Source organism: Perca fluviatilis, chromosome 12, assembly GCF_010015445.1.
Source record: "Perca fluviatilis chromosome 12, GENO_Pfluv_1.0, whole genome shotgun sequence".
Lineage (NCBI taxonomy): Eukaryota > Metazoa > Chordata > Actinopteri > Perciformes > Percidae > Perca > Perca fluviatilis.
The window spans coordinates 26,127,212-26,148,022 of record NC_053123.1 but is presented as its reverse complement, the minus strand read 5'-3'; the positions used below and the strand labels follow the sequence as shown (position 1 = coordinate 26,148,022).

At 39.9% G+C, this 20,811-nt stretch overlaps 1 protein-coding gene across 3 annotated transcripts in view; it reads left to right on the top strand.

Annotated features, from left to right (window-relative positions):
* LOC120569748 (radixin) overlaps positions 1-20,373 on the top strand; it is a 47,544-nt gene extending 27,171 nt beyond the window's left edge. Inside the window, exons 3-15 of one of the 3 annotated variants that reach the window (XM_039817795.1) lie at positions 5,214-5,297; positions 9,274-9,369; positions 9,786-9,908; positions 12,144-12,295; positions 12,779-12,862; positions 13,044-13,190; positions 15,177-15,273; positions 15,365-15,528; positions 16,857-16,987; positions 17,204-17,364; positions 17,902-17,994; positions 18,145-18,354; positions 19,249-20,373. In XM_039817795.1, coding sequence (XP_039673729.1) covers positions 5,214-5,297; positions 9,274-9,369; positions 9,786-9,908; positions 12,144-12,295; positions 12,779-12,862; positions 13,044-13,190; positions 15,177-15,273; positions 15,365-15,528; positions 16,857-16,987; positions 17,204-17,364; positions 17,902-17,994; positions 18,145-18,354; positions 19,249-19,413 — 1,707 coding nt within the window. In that variant the 3' untranslated portion in view covers positions 19,414-20,373. Of the gene's footprint in view, positions 1-5,213; positions 5,298-9,273; positions 9,370-9,785; positions 9,909-12,143; positions 12,296-12,778; positions 12,863-13,043; positions 13,191-14,096; positions 14,162-15,176; positions 15,274-15,364; positions 15,529-16,856; positions 16,988-17,203; positions 17,365-17,901; positions 17,995-18,144; positions 18,355-19,248 lie in introns of those variants that run through there. The other 2 variants (XM_039817794.1, XM_039817796.1) reach the window with 2 other exon arrangements.
* Positions 20,374-20,811: the final 438 nt, after the last annotated feature.

The following is a 20,811-nucleotide window of genomic DNA, read 5'->3' as shown; positions in this document are numbered from 1 at the left end:
TTCCCTTCACAGACAATAGTGAAATTTATAATAGGGGGTCTTTTTTTGTTACTGCATTGCACAAAGGAAATGGATGTTATTCACCTCTGTGCAGAACTGCAGTGTTTCCACAATCTAATTTTTCCTTTCCCCCTCATCCGTTGTGTTTTTTGCTGAGGCCATCCTAAATAAAAAGGAACAAAGTTTTAGTAGGTATTTATTATATGCAGTATGTGTTACGTATATCTAGGTTTCTGTGAACATAATCTACAGAGATTGTTGCTTGGGAGAGAGATGCCATTTTTTTGTGGTGGCAACATAACTTAAAAAAACCTTAGTCTTGTATGTGACTTTGTACACATTTCTCAGCCTTCTCAAGGCTGCGTGGATTAGCTGCTTTTCACTGTAAATGTAATATATATTTTTGGACTATTGGTCGGACAAAAGAAAACATTTCAAGACATTACATTAAAGGTGGCGTCTGCGAGTCTAGTGAAAGATTGTGGATATTTCAATTTAACAGCCAACCAAATATATATATATATATATATATATATATGATATTATATGGACAAAAAAAAAATTAATCAATTGATCAAAAACAATTATCAGATGAATTGGTAATGGTACTTGCAACCTTAAGTAGCCTAATTTAATTTAATTTAAGTTAAGGTTTTGTTCTGTTTATTGTTCGGCTGTCTCTCTGTTGAGCTTGTATCTCACCTCTAGAGGGGTCAATCCTCGTTTAGTCACCCTGGCAAGTGTTAAAATCCCTTTTTAGAAAATGACATTAAAATCAGCCATAAGGGCGTCACTTTGGAAACTTTATCAGCCAGAACACAGAGACACATGACATGCAATGATATGTACACTGTCAACTATCATCTTGTGTGTACATATTGTGCATGTATGTAAAGCCACTATGTGGCTGCACTTTCCACACACACACACACACACACACACACACACACACACACACACACACACACACACACACACAGATGTCTATCTCACTCTGACACACACCACCACACACACATACACCACCACCACCATATGGTTGCTTTCCCATACTTTCCCAACATCCACTGTCACTATTTCTTCTCCATCTGGAGCCTAACAAATGCAGAAAACACACTTACAACCAAATCTTTCACCCTCATTGGACATTTGATTTTCATAATTACAAGAACAGTTGCGCACGCACATGAACAAATGGACACCAGCACTCGATTAATCAATTCGTTAACTAGCTACAATTTTGATGAGAGTAATCGTGAAGTCATTTTGTCAAGCCAAGTGTTGCCAAATATCTGGTTATATCTTTGCAAGATTGTGTGTGTGTGTGTGTGTGTGGGGGGGGGTTTCAGGTCAGTTGAGCTGTCTGTGAGTCTTGTATTTCCTGACTGATGGATTCTTATGATTGATGCACTCCATTCACCTCAGGCGTTATCTGTCTGTCTGTCTGTCTGTCTGTCTCTCTCTCTCTCTCTCTCTTTCAAACACACACACACACTACTGATGCGGCGGTTTTATCCTGAAGGCAGGTTACAAGTTTTTTTATCTCACTCTCCTTTAGGGTTACTTAAGGACAGTGTCAGCTGGTTCACTGCAGCTCGGTTTGCTTACTGCAGCACAGAACACCACAGCCCAGTATAATGTATAACACCTCCAATGGGATAGGGCTATACACACACACACACACACACAAACACAAATGTGTGATTGCATACTTGTGTGTGTGTGTGTGTGTGTGTGTGTGTGTGTGTGTGTGTGTGTGTGTGTGTGTGTGTGTGTGTGTGTGAGAGAGAGAGAGAGAGAGAAGGTATCATTGTAAAACATAGTTTATGCCGCTCATTACTCTTAAAAGCTGTTAATATTATTCAAGTTTCACTTCAAACTAACACGGATGTTGATGTGGCAGCGGCCCTGAATACATTTTCCAGATGCTCATATTCAGTCACACCTGACTGCATAACTCCCAGAATCCCTTTCTATACCAGCTATCTTCCTGCGACTGTTGTCTTTTCTTTTTTTTTTTGCAGCTGAGCCGCACTCCACTGCACCTCACTGCTGCCTCCCCAGTGGCAATAAAACATTTATTTCATATTTATTTATCATCATGAATAATTCCAAATGATGCGCCTATATTTGAGTTTTGGTTTTTTTGCACTGATTAAAATCAAAGGACAGAAATAGTGTGCAGGGAGAGCAGCAAAAAAAAAGACATTATTCACATTATCTAAAATATACATACTGTGGATAGATAGATAGATAGATAGATAGATAGATAGATAGATAGATAGATAGATAGATAGATAGATAGATAGATAGATAGATAGATAGATAGATAGATAGATAGATACTTTATTCATCCCGATGGAAATTGTAGGCATCCAGTAGCTTAGACAACCATAACACAACAAACACACATATATCTCACATACATAAAAATCACTCACAGAAATTTAAAGAGTTAACAATTTGTGAAGTGATTAGAAAGGTCTGGCATGGACTGACCATGTGATGCAATGACCATGATAAGGTGCTATGGTAGAGTGTGTGCAATGGTGTTAGTGCAAAAGTGAACAGTGAAATAGTTTATTATTAAATATGAACTATGACTATGAAAAGACAAGATTGTAACCATAATAGAATTGCTTTAAAAACAATATACAGTACAGGCCAAAAGTTTGGACACACCTTCTCATTCAATGCGTTTCCTTTTTATTTTCATAACTATTTACATTGTAGATTCTCACTGAAGGCATCACAACTATGAATGAACACATATGGAATTATGTACTTAACAAAAAAGTATTTTAGATTCTTCAAAGTAGCCACCCTTTGCTTTTTTATTAATAAGGGAAAAAATTCCACTAATTAACAAAGCACACCTGTGAAGTGAAAACCATTTCAGGTGACTACCTCATGAAGCTCATTGAGAGAACACCAAGGGTTTGCAGAGTTATCAAAAAAAGCAAAGGGTGGCTACTTTGAAGAATCTAAAATATAAGACATGTTTTCAGTTATTTCACACTTTTTTGTTAAGTACATAATTCCGTATGTGTTCATTCATAGTTTTGATGCCTTCAGTGAGAATCTACAATGTAAATAGTCATGAAAATAAAGAAACACATTGAATGAGAAGGTGTGTCCAAACTTTTGGCCCGTACTGTATAACAGGGAATACGTTATAAGATGTAGATGTTTTGACCACAGTCCAGATTTTGGAGGGCTAATATAGCCTAAAAGACAGTTGGGTGTACAGCAGACAAAGTGATATAATGGTAGGGGCTGAGAAAGACAGGCTCATGCTGAAAAGTCCATTTCTCCCCTCCCCCTTTGTGTGGTATTGAAGAGTTGGATGGCCCTGGGGACAAAGGACCTCCTCAACCTGTCTGTTGAGCATGACAGTGACAGAAGTCTGCCACTGAACATGCTCCTCTGTTTAATGAACGTGCTGTGTAGTGGGTGGCGGTCTTGATTGCCAGCATCCTACTCATGGTCCGTTTCTCTGCAGTTGTTGTGAGTGACAGTCCAGTTTATTGTCCATGTGTACCCCCAGGTACTTATATGTGCTGACCACCTCCACATTGACCCCTTCAATGGAGACTGGTAGCATATGTGGCTTAGATCTCCTTAAATCCACCACCAACTCCTTGGTCTTTGTTGCGTTCAGCTGCAGATGGTTGAGCCTGCACCATTGCACTGAATGTAGAACATGTATGAAAGAAAACCGTAAGAAAAACTATAGAGAGGATGTCACTTCAACCTAATGAGAAAAAGGGTAAAATGATTTAATGTAGGAGCCCAATGTCTTATTTAAAGAAACAATTTTAAAGAAGAGATTGAAAAAGTGTAAACCTTTTGAATTATTTTTGAAATAAGGAAATTACACATTTATCTGGATTAGATGCAGATGGGGTGGATTGATTTGATATTTGCTTTGATATTCACTATATTGTAGCACTTGTTGATTCATCCTTTCATCCAGTTATGTGATCATATGCATTTGTCCATAATTTATTGGCTTGCCAAAGAGGATTTGACCCATTCTCCAAATGGTTGTGGTTGTTCGGGTGCAAACGTTAACTCTTTAATGCCTGCACTCTGAAGAACCAGTTGGGATTTCTTTTCTCTAATCTCAGAGATACATTTATTATACAAATGTTTATTCTTATATGAAAAATTCATGCGTGGAAACTTAATTATAATTCATGTGTGGTTGAGGCTAGGCTGCTGCAACTGCTAAGTGAAGTTTTCCTAATAATTTTCCCTCATTAAGTAAAGTGAAAGCAGCTTCCTCTCTGCAGCTTCCTGGCACAAGGAGAGTGGCGTAAACAGCCGGTGCCTTATATGGACTGTGTGTGTGTGTGTATGTGCGTGTGTGTGTGTGTGTGTGGGGGGAGTGTATTTATAGAAGTCTGATAGGAGGACACACACACAGCTAGCAAACAGTCAACAGTAGTTCATAGGCTTTACTTTATTCCGAGTTTGTTCCTTATTCGCTAAACCTTTACATTTTTTCATAGACTTTTCCATCACACTTTCCTTATTTGTTTCACACTATTTCATTCTTTGTTTTGCCCTTTCACACTTCAAGTCTTAAGCACTTTCATGTCATTTCTTTCATATTGTTTCAGCTGTTAATTAACATTTTAAGTGCTTAGTCTGAGGTGTGAGCTCTTAACATTTCCTACACCCCCCATGATCATGAATCAGACTCATATTCTGTACAAAAGATTTCAGGATTTATATATTCTCCAACAGTCCACATTACTGTCTAAGACTGTGTCAGCTCTGTGTAATGCATACAGGTTCATTAGGTTCATGACATGTGAAGCATCATACTGTATATGTCTTGCTCCGCCTGTGTGTGGGCCGGTGCTGCATCATGTTTCCGTGCATACTGAATCAAATGTTCTCACAGCAGTAAAATGAGCTTCATCTCTTGATCACACATAGTTATACAGAGATCAGTCATCTCTGACCTTGGCTAATACGTATAAATATAGGGTTCTAAGTACTTCAAACTTACTTTAAGCCTCTGTGTGTAACACCATCTGCTGGCGACTCCTTATTGTTTTAAGATCCTCCTCGAGTTCTCTTAAAAATTGCGACCAAGTCTTCACACAACCAGTCTTAAAATTTCTGTGACAATGAATTATAAATCTAATGTATGCATTATTTATTGGTCAATTTATTTAGTTGCGTTTTCTTCTTTTCTGCAGATCAATGTGCGCGTCACCACCATGGACGCGGAGCTGGAATTTGCCATCCAGCCCAACACGACAGGCAAACAGCTTTTTGACCAGGTAAGAGACACATACCAGCACACACATACATATATGTTTTTTTTTAATTAATTTCAAGGACCATGATCCCTGAGTAGATTGTGAGGACAAACACTTCTACAGCAGCAGGAAGGACACAGAAAATACATCTATCACTGGACGGGAGTAGACAGTCAGAAATGTGTTTTTACAAAGTGAACTCTGTGACCTGCTGGAAGAATCGCATCGTTTGTTTTCCATTGCAAATGGAAAGCAATACTGAAAGTAAACGTGTGTGTGCCAGTGGGTGCTTGGCTGGTTTTGGGTTGGTACTGGTTCTGTTCAGAGATGACACACAAAGTGCTCTTTGTCTAAACTGGGAGCTTTTAGGAGACAGTGGATCTAAGTGTTGGGTGGAAGGTGTGGGTCTGTGTGTGAATGTGTGTCTGGGAAGTAAAAGGGCAGCTTTCAGCATTGTTTCAGGTCAGGCTCTAAAGGGCTGTTGGGGTTGTGGTGACGTAGAGGGAGGAAGACAGAATCAAAGAGAGAATTCTTTTTTTCTGTTTTTTTGTTGGTCTTTTATCTACGTTCTGCTTTATAGTATGAGATCAAAACACAGAAGCTTTTAAGGCTGTACAAGACAGCTTTATGGAACAATACATCTGTCTTATTAGAAGTGTTGCTGTGTGAGGGGAGAGAGTCCCATCCATACTGTACAAGAAATATAATAGCCCAATAATAGATTTTTTTAGTGCAATACCGGAACAGTTTGTCTATACTTTCAAAAATTGGAATTGACCATTCAAATAAGAAATTTGCTTTTTTCTAAGGAGGGCAGTGTTGCCAGTCCACCACTTTGGTCAAGACTGAAATTTCTCAACAACTATTGGATGGAGTGTTTTGTAATTTGGTACATGTTCACCTCGGGGTGAATTCTAATAACTTTGGTGATCATCTGACTTTCCATTTAGTGACATCATTAGGTCTAAATTTCACTTTGTCCAATATTTTAGTTCGTCATAAACCAACGGCATTCCCTTTCGCCACGGCTGAACTTTGTGTTTAGTGCTAATATTACTGTGCTAACTGAACTCAAGATTGGACAGATAGTCTAGCTAGCTGTCTGGATTTACCCTGCAGAGATCTGAGGAGCAGGTAACCATAAATCGACCGGAGTTTAAAATTCCAACACAAAGAAAGCGGAAGGTAACAGACGTCCGGCCAAAAAGAGGGACATCCGGCGGAATTTCCTACTGCACCGGAGCAATCCCGGAAGTGGAACGTCGTGGATATAGACTAGGGTTGTTCTGAAAGAAACCTCCCAATGAGTACTATAACCAATTGCGGCATGACATTAATCAATTATGTAATTGACAGAGAATTTACTGTTTTGAATATCGAATCATTCAGCAAAAAATACCAAACATTTGCAGCTTCTAGCTTCTAAAATGTAATGATTTGCTTTGTTTTTCTGTTTTTTTTTCTAATTTTGGGTTTGGGACTTTTAGCAGACAGAAGGTGAGAAGTGAGTGAGCTGACAGGTGTAAAAGTAATGATAGACCTCAGTGGTGGACCTTTGGGGAGTTTGTAGATTATGAGTTGAAGAGGTCAGACTGAATGCAGCATGAACAAGTGAGATGGGATACATGATACACTGAAACTGAATGTGATGCTAATGCCTCAGTATACATATGAAACCGATCAGCTTCAACTAGCGATATTTCTTCAGCGTGCACAAGCACTGTTTAGTGTTGTGGGATGAAAACAGTCACGTCTCCCTGTGATCATTTAACTGCATGTGTGGGGAGGTTACATACAGTACAGGAAATTACATGTCCAGCAGTGAAAGGTGAGCTCTGTGATAATGTGTCCTGCAAGAGGGAGGCTTCAGCTGGTCCTGAAAGCTGTTTCATTTTTAAATGGTGCAGCTTCACATGAATGAAGAGAGGGCTCATTGATAAAGAGGCTGTCAAGCTAAATATAAACACCCATAATCTCAAACACACACACACACACTCACAGACACACACACACACACACACACACACACACACACACACACACACACACACACACACACACACACACTCACTCATTCACTCACTCACTTGCTCACTCACTCACTCACTCTCTCACACACACACACACACACACACACACACACACACACACACACACACACACACACACACACACACACACAATGATTAAAGGCCTTAGTGAGGTAGGACAAGCTTTTTAATCAAACTAACATAAACACCAACACGTAAGCCTTTGAAAGTGATCACTTTGATGGGTCAAACGCACACTTTTATGATGCCCGTCTTCCTCTTCTCTCTTCCACTTATTATTCCATATTCATATCTAAATATGCATCCTGATAGTTGCCCCTGCATACTGCATTCCCTGCCCTACTGGTGTGTGTGTGTGTGTGTGTGTGAGTGTGAGATTGTACAGTTACCACAACATTTTTTGGATGGGTGTTTCAGTGTGTTTTTGCATTTGTTTATGCCCGTAAATGTTGATACACATGGGTTTGTGTTTATGTAGGCATGTCATTCTGTGTCTGAGTGTGTGAGAGAGTTAACTATATGGTAGTGAGTGCCATCGTACTGACGTATAAATCACATCAGAGTCTGAGTAAGCGTCCGCATCTCCCCAGGGACTCTCTCTCTCTCTCTCTCTCTCTCTCTCTCTCTCTCTCTCTCTCTCTCTCTCTCTCTCTCTCTCTCTCTGTAAATGGGACGACAGTTAGTGATTGACAAAGCATGTAAGAATGTTTGAGAGAGTAGGGAGGGTAGACAAAATTGGAAGAGAAGGGAAAATACTTCAAAAAGGAAGAGAGAAGATGGAAGAATGGAGAAAAATACATTTTCCGTTGGGATGGGATCTCTTGTTACTGTTAATTAACTATTTGTGTGTGCAGTTTTTATTGCAACATTAATTATTCATAGATAACTAAGTCTAAATTTAAATATATAAAAGAGTAAGTGGACAACTGTGTCCTCATATTTGTATGTACAGTACATTTGAACTTGGAAACAATTAAGGGAAATCTAAAAGCCACAGCAGACAATGATTTGTAGCGTGCTAGTTTGGGGATGGAACAAAGCCAGATCCATAGAGAAATGGTCTTCCATGTTTGGTGTGGAAGAACTTAACTGGCCTGCACAGAGCCCTGACCTCAACCCCATCCAGCACCTTTGGAATAAACTGGAACCCTGACTGTACAGCCAGGCCTTATCGCCCAACATCAGTGTTGGACCTTACGAATGCTCTTGTGGCTGAACAGGAGAAAATCCCTGCAGCCAGGTTTCAAAATCTTGTTGTCTTCCCATGAAGGTGAAAGTTGTTATAGCATGTTTGGTCTGTACACTTTGTTCTGATTTTCACATCCTTTTGACCATTGTACTTGATGTACATTTCCTTTTATTTTTGGTGTTCTATTCAGCCTTGGTCTGTGTGTAAAACCAAGGCCAATTTGTCCTTAAAGTTATGACATGTACAGAGTTCAATCATCAGTATTTGATAGTGAAATTAACTGTGATGCCTTGGTATAATTACCGTCAAAAAATGACACCATTGAGATGATGCACAGCCTTTATCTCATGCCACAGGTATTGAGCATTACAACTTGTAGTCCTAAATCCTGAAAGTATTGAACTCTTGAACGCCAACTTGCCCTTGCCAGATTTCCAGTGATATCTCCACAGGGTTTTCAATTAATGCAGAAAATAAAGTCTGTGATTCAGAAAAGCTGGAAAAAACATGTCATGACTTATGACATAGTTTATCTTTTATTTCTCAACTACAAGTCTTTAAGTGTACAATGTGAGACTTCTATTTATATTAATTGCTTAATTGTTGTTTTCTGAATAAAAAGTTGCCGCAGAGTTTTGTGCAAAGCTTGTTATATAGGCTTGATTGACAGTCTTGTACCAGTACTCACTGCAGGTGATAAGGGTAATCCCATTGTATCCTGTAAACGGATAAAAACGAAAAGCATGTGTCGTTTCAGGTGGTGAAGACGGTGGGTCTGAGGGAGGTCTGGTTCTTTGGCCTGCAGTACACAGACAGTAAAGGCTACGTCACATGGCTCAAGCTCAACAAGAAGGTGAGAGATCCGAAATACAACCACTCAAGGACCACTTCTATTTAATAACTTTATTCCTGTTTTTATCATTTGTGCATTTGCAGATAAATCCATTCCCACGACTTGAAAACATGATATTAAAGTTTTGAAAGCCTGTAAACAGTCTTAAATCTTAAAACAGACTTAAATGCTAGAAAGCCTTAGAAGTAGACTGTGTGTGTATAATCTTACTTTAATATTCTGTTTGGCAGAATCTTTAATTCAAAGTGCATAAAACCAGCATCAGTGAAAATATCTTGTTTAATGAATGTAGCTTTAATTTTGTTTTGGATGAAGACAGTGACAGAGTTTGATTTCCTCCGTATTCATAAATTCGCATACTCTAAAGACACGTGAAGGGTGGAAGATGAAATGTCGTGTGTGGGTGTTCTCTCCAGGTGACCCAGCAGGATGTGAAGAAGGAGAATCCTCTGCAGTTCAAGTTCAGAGCAAAGTTCTTCCCAGAAGATGTTTCTGAGGAACTTATCCAGGAGATCACACAGAAGCTCTTCTTCCTGCAGGTACTGTACAACTGATAGATTACTGTGCCTTCCAAGATATTGTGGTGGTCAGGTCAACCAAAATGGTATTAACACAGTGGACATATTCTGAAAATTGAGCTGTAATTTCCAGCTGTTGTCTTCATGTGTAAGCAGAATTTTGGGTTTTAAGGTGAGAATTTGGCAACTGTTAACTAAAGCTGGCTTTACATTTCTGGCATGTCTTGTTTAATTATTCTTGATCTGATATTTTCTCATTTAAATCGAAATGTAGCTCATTTTAAACTGTATTGTATTAGCACTGTAACTGTATTGCAAAACCTAAAGTTTTGTTTCATGTGCTCACATGAAACTTTCATGTGAGCACATGAAAGTTTCACATGAGCACATGAAAGTCGTCTGAGCACATGAAACTAAACTTTAGATTTGTTTTCATGTGCGCCGCTTTGAAACCCATTTTGCGCTGTTATGAACAGTGCCAGTGCCACAGTCAGCAGCACTGCAGCAAAGAACTCCGGTTAGAAAGGATGGCGGCTAAAGATGAGTTTATATAGATGCCAAAAGGCTTCAATTTGTCATAAGAGTCTACTAGGGTGACTAGACGTCCCGAAAAACTCTTGAGTAGTTATATAGTCCGATAGAACATTAGTCGCGAATTTTGATAACACACGTTGCTATTTTTCATTCATTCATATTGAAATGGAGGCTCAGGCTGGTGTCCTGGGACCCGATGAACACGTAGCTAAAAAGCAAAAACGTCTCTGCAGGTACCGGGAGGACTGGGTAGGGAAATACCCCTGGATTACTGCAGTTTTACGTGATGCAAACAAAGCGTTTTGCAATGTATGTAGGAAGGAGTTTGGTATTTCACATGGGGGGGGGGGGGTCAGGGTGCATGCTAGCAGCAAACTACATATAACTATAACAGCACAACTGTACAGACCATCACTTTGTGTCTGTTTTATGTGTTTCATAATGACACTTGAGTTCATGATTTTAATGATTTTTTATTTGTATTTTCGAGTTTACAGAAGAAATAAATAATTTTGGTGCTGCGTTTTGAAATTCATGAAATTTGGGGATCATTGATCGTTGTTTAGGTACATTAAACCATGTTAAGCTTTTTTCCTTACAATAGGCTCTAATGAAGCAGAAACACTTAATGTCAGATAACGTCCATAATAATTGGACGTTTGGATCGATTTTTTGACGGTTTTCAGTGGTTATGAGGAGCAATATGAGAGAGAAATTTGGTAATCATTGATCATTGTTTAGGTACATTAAACCACGTTAAGCTTTTTCACATTAAGCGTTTTAGAATGTCCCGTTCAACACCCCTTTTCTCATAGAATTAATCGAACATCCTCTTTCCTTATGTTTAATCCATTCTCCTTGCATTTTGTGTACATCCATCTATAACCGTGGAGTTGGCCAGATGTTTGTAACTGTTCATAAATGAAAGTAATTGCCCGATCCAAATCGTTGTATCCCTTGCTCCAGAACAGATTACAAGACTTTAAAATCCGTTATAAATGTCGTATCAAAACAAATTAATGGTGACGACCTGCAAGCAAAGCAGCAATGTCCTTATCATGAAGACCTTATAATAAAATATATTTCAACTAACTCCTGTACTGCAGTCATTTCTCCTAGCTGTCACTGTCATGGCCCAGGCTACATCAATATACGGCTTTCATGTGCTCACACAAAAGTTTTGCACACTTTCATGTGCGCACATGAAAAGGGTTTGCGTGCGCAGATTTTTTTTTGCTCATGTTACCTTAGGGGCTCTGTAGAAAACATTTTTGCATAGATTTGTCAAAGTAAGGTGTCTACGGAAGTATCTTCTTGGTATCAGTGCAGAAACTCAGGTATTGTATCTGTATAGCATCAATACCACAACAATAACTGTGCTGGAAAAGTAAAATTCCATACCTGGTAGTTGTAAAGCCTGGGGATTCCCAGACTTTATATTAATGTCTCTAGCAAATTTCATGATGTCCATTAGTTCTTGAAATATAAATATTTCACTCCGGTTCGACATATTGACAGATGTAACTGCTGCTTTTTATAATCTCTCTAAGGTTTATCTACCCAGGAAAGATTGCCTAAGCACCTCAATCATCTCTCCCTTGGGTTCTGTATACTAACTACAGGCTATTACTGGCTGTGTGCGTGCGTGCGTGCGTGCGTGCGTGCGTGCGTGCGTGCGTGCGTGCGTGCGTGCGTGCGTGCGTGCGTGTGTCCTTCCTGCAGGTGAAGGAGGCCATTCTGAATGATGAGAACTACTGTCCCCCAGAGACAGCCGTGCTTGTGGCCTCCTACGCTGTCCAGGCCAAGTACGGAGATTACAACAAAGACAATCACAAGCCCGGCTACCTGGCCTCCGACCGGCTACTGCCACAACGGTACGGTGCATACACACTATACAATACTTGTGAGGATCTGAATTAAGATAATTTATTCCCTTAAAGTTTGAAAACTGCATTGATTTACATAAATGGTAAATGGACTGCACCCCAGCTGACAAAGGGCTTTACAGTTTGCCTCTCATTCACCATTTCTCACACACACACACACACACACACACACACACTGATTGTGGCGGATGCAAGGCATTTGTGTGGCCTGGTCATCATGTTGTGATGTTTCATAGATGACTGTGTTACCACAGAATTACCTGCATGGTGATCCTGCCATTATCCTGGGCAACATTGTTAGCATGGTAGTTAAATCTGTAACTCTCAGCCTGATCATGATGAAGTTCAGCAGACTAGCTACTGGCCAACAGAGAGAACATTCTGTAGTATCGCAGTATTTCTTCTTTTTTCTTCTTCTTTCTTCTTCTTTTCATTACATATTTTTCTTGTGTGTGCATGTGTGCCCTGTAGAGTTCTGGAGCAACACAAGCTGACAAAGGAACAATGGGAGGACAGAATACAGACCTGGCATGAGGAGCACAGAAGCATGCTCAGGTAAGTGAGTGTTGTTGGGGGCTGACAGAAAGAAGAGAAATCACTGTATAATCCAAGTTTGAGGATTATGATTTTTAAAGACATTGACACCTATATTCACTTGTGTATTGTGTGTGTGTGTGTGTGTGTGTGTGTGTGTGTGTGTGTGTGTGTGTGTGTGTGTGTGTGTGTGTGTGTGTAGGGAGGATGCAATGATGGAGTATCTGAAGATAGCTCAGGACTTGGAGATGTACGGTGTCAACTACTTTGAAATTAAAAACAAGAAAGGCACAGAACTGTGGCTGGGGGTCGATGCCCTGGGACTCAACATCTATGAGCACGAAGACAAGTAACTAACACACACACACACATACGGTGGCAACATTCTGACGAAGTTAGATGCATTCATTGCAGTTTCATACCTCACATAGCATTAATTAGTAACACAGTTTACCCTCGGAGCTTGGTTTTAGCGATTCCCAACCTTGGGGTTAGGACCCCTTCAAGGGTCACAAGATAAAGATGAGGGGTCCCAAGATGATTAGCAGTAACAAAAACTCTTCATTGTGCCACACATTATTTTATTTTTTTTAGATTATTTTCTGGGCATTTTAGGCCTTTATTTGACAGGACAGATTAAGACATGAAAGGGGAGAGAGAGGGGAGAATGACATGAAGCAAAGGGCCGAGGTCGGAGTCGAACCCCACACCACTGCATCAAGGACTAAACCTCTATATATGTGCACCTGCTCTACCAACTGAGCTATCTGGGCACGCGTGTGCTGCACATTATTATTTTATTTTACTTAAGTCTTTGCTTTTCTTGAAAATGTTTGAATAGTTTAAGCCTTTAGAGCACATTTAAAAAAAGTAATTAAAATGTCACTGTCAGAGACCAAGCAGTTAGACAATTAGGATAACAGGAGTTCGTTGTAAAAAAGTGGGTTTTTATTTACCCAAAAAATTCACAAAACAATATAAGACAAAGAACTTAATATATAAACCTCTAAAATAGGTAAACTCAATATAACTTAACCCAAAAATAACTATAACAAAAAATACATGTGCACATCAAACCTGCCCACCCAAAAATGAGACAACATGGAACATATATACTAACTGGGCCAAACCAAATAACCACCCAGGGGAAACTAAAATAGACATAATTGAAACTAATACAAATAAACGCCAACCTAAACCTAAACCCCCCTCCAGCATGGCATCTGATGGTACGGCCCAATTGGCAGGCCATAGTATATAAGAGTCCTTCACCCTTGGCCATGACTTTTCTGCATCAGGAAGGACCTCTCCACCAGCATGGTAACAAAGACAACAAAATAATGATTAATATAACAAAACCTTGCAATGTAGAAAAGTGTATTCCATTTAAAACATATAAAGCTACAGGAAATAAATGTGGATTATTAATTAATCAAACAATGTAATGGGTTTGTTTTAATGTTGAAATTATTTAAAGTGTGACTGAATTAATTAATGTGTACCAAAAAGCATGGGGTGAAATGGTGTACTATATTACCATTGCTGGCTGTCTAACCTGTGTGGCTTAGGCCATCACAGTCACAAAATGAAAATAATCACGCTGACATATGGAACACGCGACGACGGGTCGCCTGTAGACATTGCTTGATTTTAAAGCATTGTGAGTCCAAACGCTTGGGCTTAGTTGATGTAATCAGCACCTCAACAAAACTGAAAACTCAAAATAAAGAGGAAGAAAATTAACACCCACTTTCAGTTTATTTTAGGAAGATTCCCTACTACAGTTGACCCACCATTGCAGTTAAGAAACAATTTGATTGCAATAGGCTTTAATTGGAGGAATACATCTCTTGTAAAATTGTATGAAGTGGCAACATCACCATCAAAGAACTTTTTATCCCCTTTGTCTTTAATGGTATGTCACACACATCACACACAAGTGCACTTTTCCGTATAAAAGAAAATATGAATCTGCTATTGACATATCACTGTATTATCTGGGATTTATTGCATTAAAAGGGGACTGCTGTAGCTTTATTATAGCTAGTTTAAGGAATATGAAGTGTGACTTTCTCCGCACTTTTGAGGACCATGGATTGCATTGGTTTGACAACACTGCCCTCTTTTGGCGTTGAACAGCACAGCTGATGAACAACCTGAACACAGAAAACAAAATACTACTCAAAGGCTTCATTCAGACATCCAACATTTCAAAATAGTTTTTTGGTTTTTGAAACTTTGAAAGCATGGAGATGTTTATAAGTGGATGAGCTTGGAAGTAAATGATTCATCTTCATCTACCTTAATCTTTCATTCAAAAAATCGCTCCACTCAGGTTGTCACCAAAGATCGGCTTCCCCTGGAGTGAGATCAGAAACATTTCCTTCAACGACAAGAAGTTTGTCATCAAGCCCATCGACAAGAAAGCTCCAGTAAGTGTTGGAATGATGTGTGATTGGTCATTGGTTATCTTTTTGAAATATGTGTTAACACTGTCATGTCCGTCCTTTGTGTCTTCCCCAGGACTTTGTGTTCTACGCCCCTCGGTTGCGGATCAACAAGCGCATCCTGGCGCTATGTATGGGAAACCATGAGTTGTACATGAGGAGGAGGAAGCCCGACACCATTGAGGTGCAGCAGATGAAGGCTCAGGCCAGAGAGGAGAAGCACCACAAACAGATGGAGAGGTACAATACACTCTGCTTTGCCTTTTTCAGTACTATAGGTTGGTCCGGAAGCACCATCTTCCATTTTTTTCCTGCTGGAAGTTCTGATTCTCCTGTGTTTCCAGTAATCCAATGTGCTTTTTTTGTCGATTCTTAATTGATTTAACAACACACTGGCATTCTACAATTTTAAAAGTATAGTAAACTTACTTTCATTCGACTGCCATGTGGTTCTATGAATCTGTTAACTCTGAGCTAGCTGTTAGAAATAAATTAGTCAGCTTATAATTTAGCCTTACATGCAATACATACTTCTCATACTACTCTAGTCAGTCTTAATTCACTTGGTCTTAATTGCTTAGAGACCTACAGTTCACTATGAGCCTGTATTCATGTAAAAATAAGTTACACAACAACTGGGAATTTGTGTTTCTTCTTTGCCCTTTGCATTTTCTACAGGGAATGTAAATGAGAGGAAACTACATTAAGCAGAATATGTATGTACATTATCTCTCATTTACTGGTTAATTAAATCACTTCATGTAGTGTTTTCTGCTTCCTAAATATCTTACAGTAAATGGAAGAGTGCTGGTTGGGGTATGGGTCAGTTCACACAAAGTGTATTTCTTCTAACCCTGTACACACCCAGTGTGTAGGCTACTGCATGGCGTTCTGAATGAACACACATTAGCTCATGTTGGAAGTGGCTATTTATTGATAAAGCTTTGTAATCAATAGGGGGCAGTGCTGCGGTGAAAGAACCAAGCTGCTGTGCCTCGTCTGCAGGAGCTCCTGTTGCAGAAGCAAACAAACACAACATAGCTCGTTCTATTGTTGGTAGCAAGAAGTAAAACAATGTAATACATTTTCTATAAATGCTATATAGTGCTTCACAAAAACATGTTTGCATATGCACACCAATCCGTACCTCCAAAGAGAATTGAACACGACAAGCAGACTACAAAGTTGCCCCATATCTATGGATTAGTGTGGGAAAAGAGGATCTGATGTTTGTATTTGAATCAAGTGAAGATGTTTATGGCATTATTCAAGGATATTATTTATGGATATTATTCATGAACTACCTGAAATTATGTCACAAAAACTAATCCTTCATATCGGCAGGTTTACACGCACAGATAAACTAGGTTACTGTGAGAAATCAGGTAACGCGTTTACATGAAATTATAACAGCTAACGCGGCACTGAGAAAAAGTCTCTAAGACCAGACTCAACACAAACATTCTTTGAATTTCCTTGAAGACTATTTTCATGGTGTATAACTTCAAACGATCAACAGATAAGCGACCGGCTGGGTGTGACTGTTGTATTCTGGGTTATTTGGACAGAGCGCAGCTGGAGAACGAGAAGAAGAAGCGCGAGCATGCGGAGAAGGAGAAGGAGCGGATAGAGCGAGAGAAGGACGAGCTGATGGAGAGGCTGAGGCAGATCGAAGGGCAGACACAGAGAGCTCAGAAAGGTACGACTGCACCAACATCAAGCATGTGCTCGTGTACTTCTATTTAGTTTCAGACCTTGAGAGTGAGGATGTGAGGAGTCCTAGGAGGTCATATGTAAAACTCTTGTGAAACGTTGGAATACCAACTTTGTAATGTCCTTTGTCCTCACCGATCACACAGTCCCACACGTTCTACGATGGTCTGTAACTCTTACATTTACATGTGTATGCGTGCAGAGCTGGAGGAGCAGACTAGGAAGGCGCTGGAGCTCGAGCAGGAGAGGAAGAGGGCGAAGGAGGAGGCAGAGCGGCTGGAGAGGGAGAGGCAGGCGGCGGAGGAAGCCAAGGCAGCGCTGGCTCAGCAGGCTGCCGACCAGATGAAGAACCAGGAGCAACTGGTACCTGCACTCACACATCAGTCACAGCCTCTGGTTCCTTATGCCAACATTTACTCCTTGAGTTTAGTGCTTTTATCCAGGTAAAAGTGACACTTGAAATCAGGTGGCAACAACGAACCTTGAGATCCATCAATTAAATCAGTCTTTCCTTTTAATTCCATGTATTTATTCTTTTTTACTTCTTATTTAACATATGGTATTGTTGTTTTTATACCTCCAAAACCGTTTTACACTTTGCTTTAAATGTATTATTATACATACAGTATATTAAAATTATAACAAGCAGTGATATATTGTATTGTATGAATAGTCCAGGGTTAACTGATATTAATACAGTGGTTTGTTCAAATAATAAATCATGAAAGAAGACATCGTTTATCAAGCAGAACTACCAATTTCTCAAATATGACCAGTTGCTAATTCTATCTGTTTTGTATTATTGTAAATCGAAAATACCTTTTGGTTTTTGGACTGTTGGTTAGACACCACACTGAGTTCAATTTGGTAACTTTTTACCGGCATGTGTTATGTCGACAGGCTGCTGAGTTAGCGGAGTTCACTGCCAAAATAGCTCTGCTTGAGGAAGCCAAGAGGAAAAAAGAAGATGAAGCATCAGAATGGCAACTCAAAGTAACATAACTTCTGTATTTGTGTGTGTGTGAGTGTGTATATGCCTTTAGTGGTTAGCGTTAAATGTGTGCATCAGTCCATATCTTTCTGTGTTAATGTCTGTAAACGGTCAGTGTCTGTTTCATAAGTATGCACGTGTGTTCTTTACAGGCTTTGTCAGCACAAGACGACCTGGAGAAGACCAGGGAGGAGCTAAAGACGGCCATGACATCTCCGCCGGCGCCAGAAAACGATGAGGAGGATGAAACGAACGCCGAGGCGAGTGCCGAGCTCCTCAGCGATGGCGTCACCAGCCACCGCAGTGAGGAGGAACGCATCACTGAGGCGCAGAAGAACGAACGTGTCAAGAAACAGCTACAGGTAGAGCTTTAACAGTATTCATAAAAAAAAAAAGGTTTATAAACACTAAGATAAGTGGGCATTCACACCAAGAAAAATGATCCGGCGATTTGCCGCAGGGTGGTGCGTCGGGGGGAGAGTGTTAATGACACGGCCCATTAGTGTGACATCCTGTTGTGTTCTTAAACCCCCCAACAAAGCACAAGTAGATTTTATATTTCACAATTACGGTTTTCCATAAGTCGTTTCTAGATTTCGACGTTTCCGACCGCACTTAAAGGCAGCTTATTTCACGGGAAGAGAGAGAAAGAAAAGAGACGAGCGAGACATAGCGAGTGCTTTGTTGTTGCAGGAAACATTCAGCTATTACACTATTAACCCTAACTCCCGGGCAGTTCACTGCTTGCGTTTCGTTTTTAACCCTCAGTGTTTTAAAACTTTCTCGTGGCAGCTATAAAGGCAGTGATGTTTCCTGTTAACTGTACGGGATTCTCACACCGCCTCAAACCACAGCTCAAAACACAGACAAGTCTGATCTCCGCTTACATCATTGGCCACTGCAGCGTGATGTTGGGTTCCGTTTCTCCAAAAGTTGAGTCGGTCTCAACATTTCGCCGCAGGCCCGCTGCATTTTTTTGAGTATCCCCCCTGCAGCAAACCCCCGCCACAGCCTAAAGGCACTACACCTATTCAAAATGAATGGAAAGACTTGCGTTTTTGCCGGATCGTCGGACGGCTGACGCAGGCAGTGTGAACGCGGCCTTAATGAATGCAAAAATGACAACCATCAACAACAAGAAGCTGTTGCCGAAAACAGGAACCAAGCTGACCGGGCTTTTTTCTAGCAAATTATACACCACTGATCTTATTGCTCATCTCTCATCACCCCTCTCTCTGTCTCTTGCCTCTGTCCAGGCTCTGAGTTCAGAGTTGGCCGAGGCCCGGGATGACACCAAGAAAACGCAGAACGACATGCTGCATGCCGAGAACGTCAGGGCAGGCAGAGACAAGTACAAAACCCTGCGCCAGATCCGCCAGGGCAACACCAAGCAGCGCATTGATGAGTTTGAGTCCATGTGAGCAGGGAAGAAGCGTGGATACAACGATGAAAAGAGACAGTTGGTCTCGTTGCCATGTCAACGCCTCACTTTCCTTGTAAAGCCCAAAACCTGCTGCCACCCCAGGAACAATTTTTTTTTTTCTATCCAGGAGAAAGAGCGGCTAATGGGCTATGTAGCTTCAGCCTCGCCAAAGCTCTGCCTAGCAGCATTTGGCCAATCACACTGCTACCTGCTTTTAAGAGCTCCGCCCCCAACGAAGCACACATCCTTTAATCTGTCGGAAAAATAGCAAGCAGCATATCCTGTCATCAACTTGGACTTCTCCCTTCTACAATACTGACAGTTTTAATGCTTGCATGTATGATAATTAATCAACAACAACGTTGAGAGGAGGATTGGTTAATATCGTGTTTTTTCTCAATAAAATAAAATGGCCATTTGTAGCTTGTTGATGTTGCCTGCACGCTTGTTCGTAACGCTTTAATATCTGTACCTTACTTTTACGTCTTATGTCATCAGTTAAACAATTTAATTAATTTGTTTAAAAAAAAAAAAAAAGCCTTATTCGTCTCATTTCCTTCCCGTCTATAGGATTACTTTTTGTCATTTTGTTTTGGGAAAGTTAGTTAAGTTGTGCTGTCAGTGTCATGATCTGTTAATGTTTCATCAGTTTACTTAACTTCTTGAATGGCTGTCAGTTTGAGCAAACAGATATGCAAACAGATAGTTTTGCTTCTTTTAAATTCTTACTGTGCTGGAGTTCTCAGTCCATTGAGACATTTGTTCATTCAAATATACATTTTGCCCCACAATAAAGAATTAATTTATATTTCCAACTATGCCGCTGCAATATGATCTTAAAAAGTCCTGACTGAGGTTAGAGCCAGTAGAGTTGGATTTATTCACAAAGGATGTTGTGTCAGATATACATGTTCGAAACTGACACACAATGTTGTTATAAATTCAATGAATGCCTAAATTGCTGCGTAAAGCCTGTTTGTCATGAATTACTTTTCTGTTCCGTAAATTGTCTGAAATGGTCTGAAAAAACATATGTTTGACCAAAATCTCCACTTAGGAAAGAAACATCTTTTGCAAAGTCTTACAAATCAAAGTAAACCATGTTACAAATTCCCTACAAGCTGATCCAAAAATTCATTATCAATTTCATAACACAATTTGATAATGAAATTGATTAATTGATGAAACCTATACTGTATAGGTAGTTTTAATTTATTTGTGATTCTGAATTTCCAAAACATGCTATAGCAAAATGTTTGATTGAAAGTCAAAACATATCTGTAATTTCAATATATCTATAATTAACCTGTCTTATTATCTACATAACACCAAACAACTGTCCCTTTCCACCAGTGCCCCTTAGAGTCACCACCATATACAAAGCCATCAAAATGTC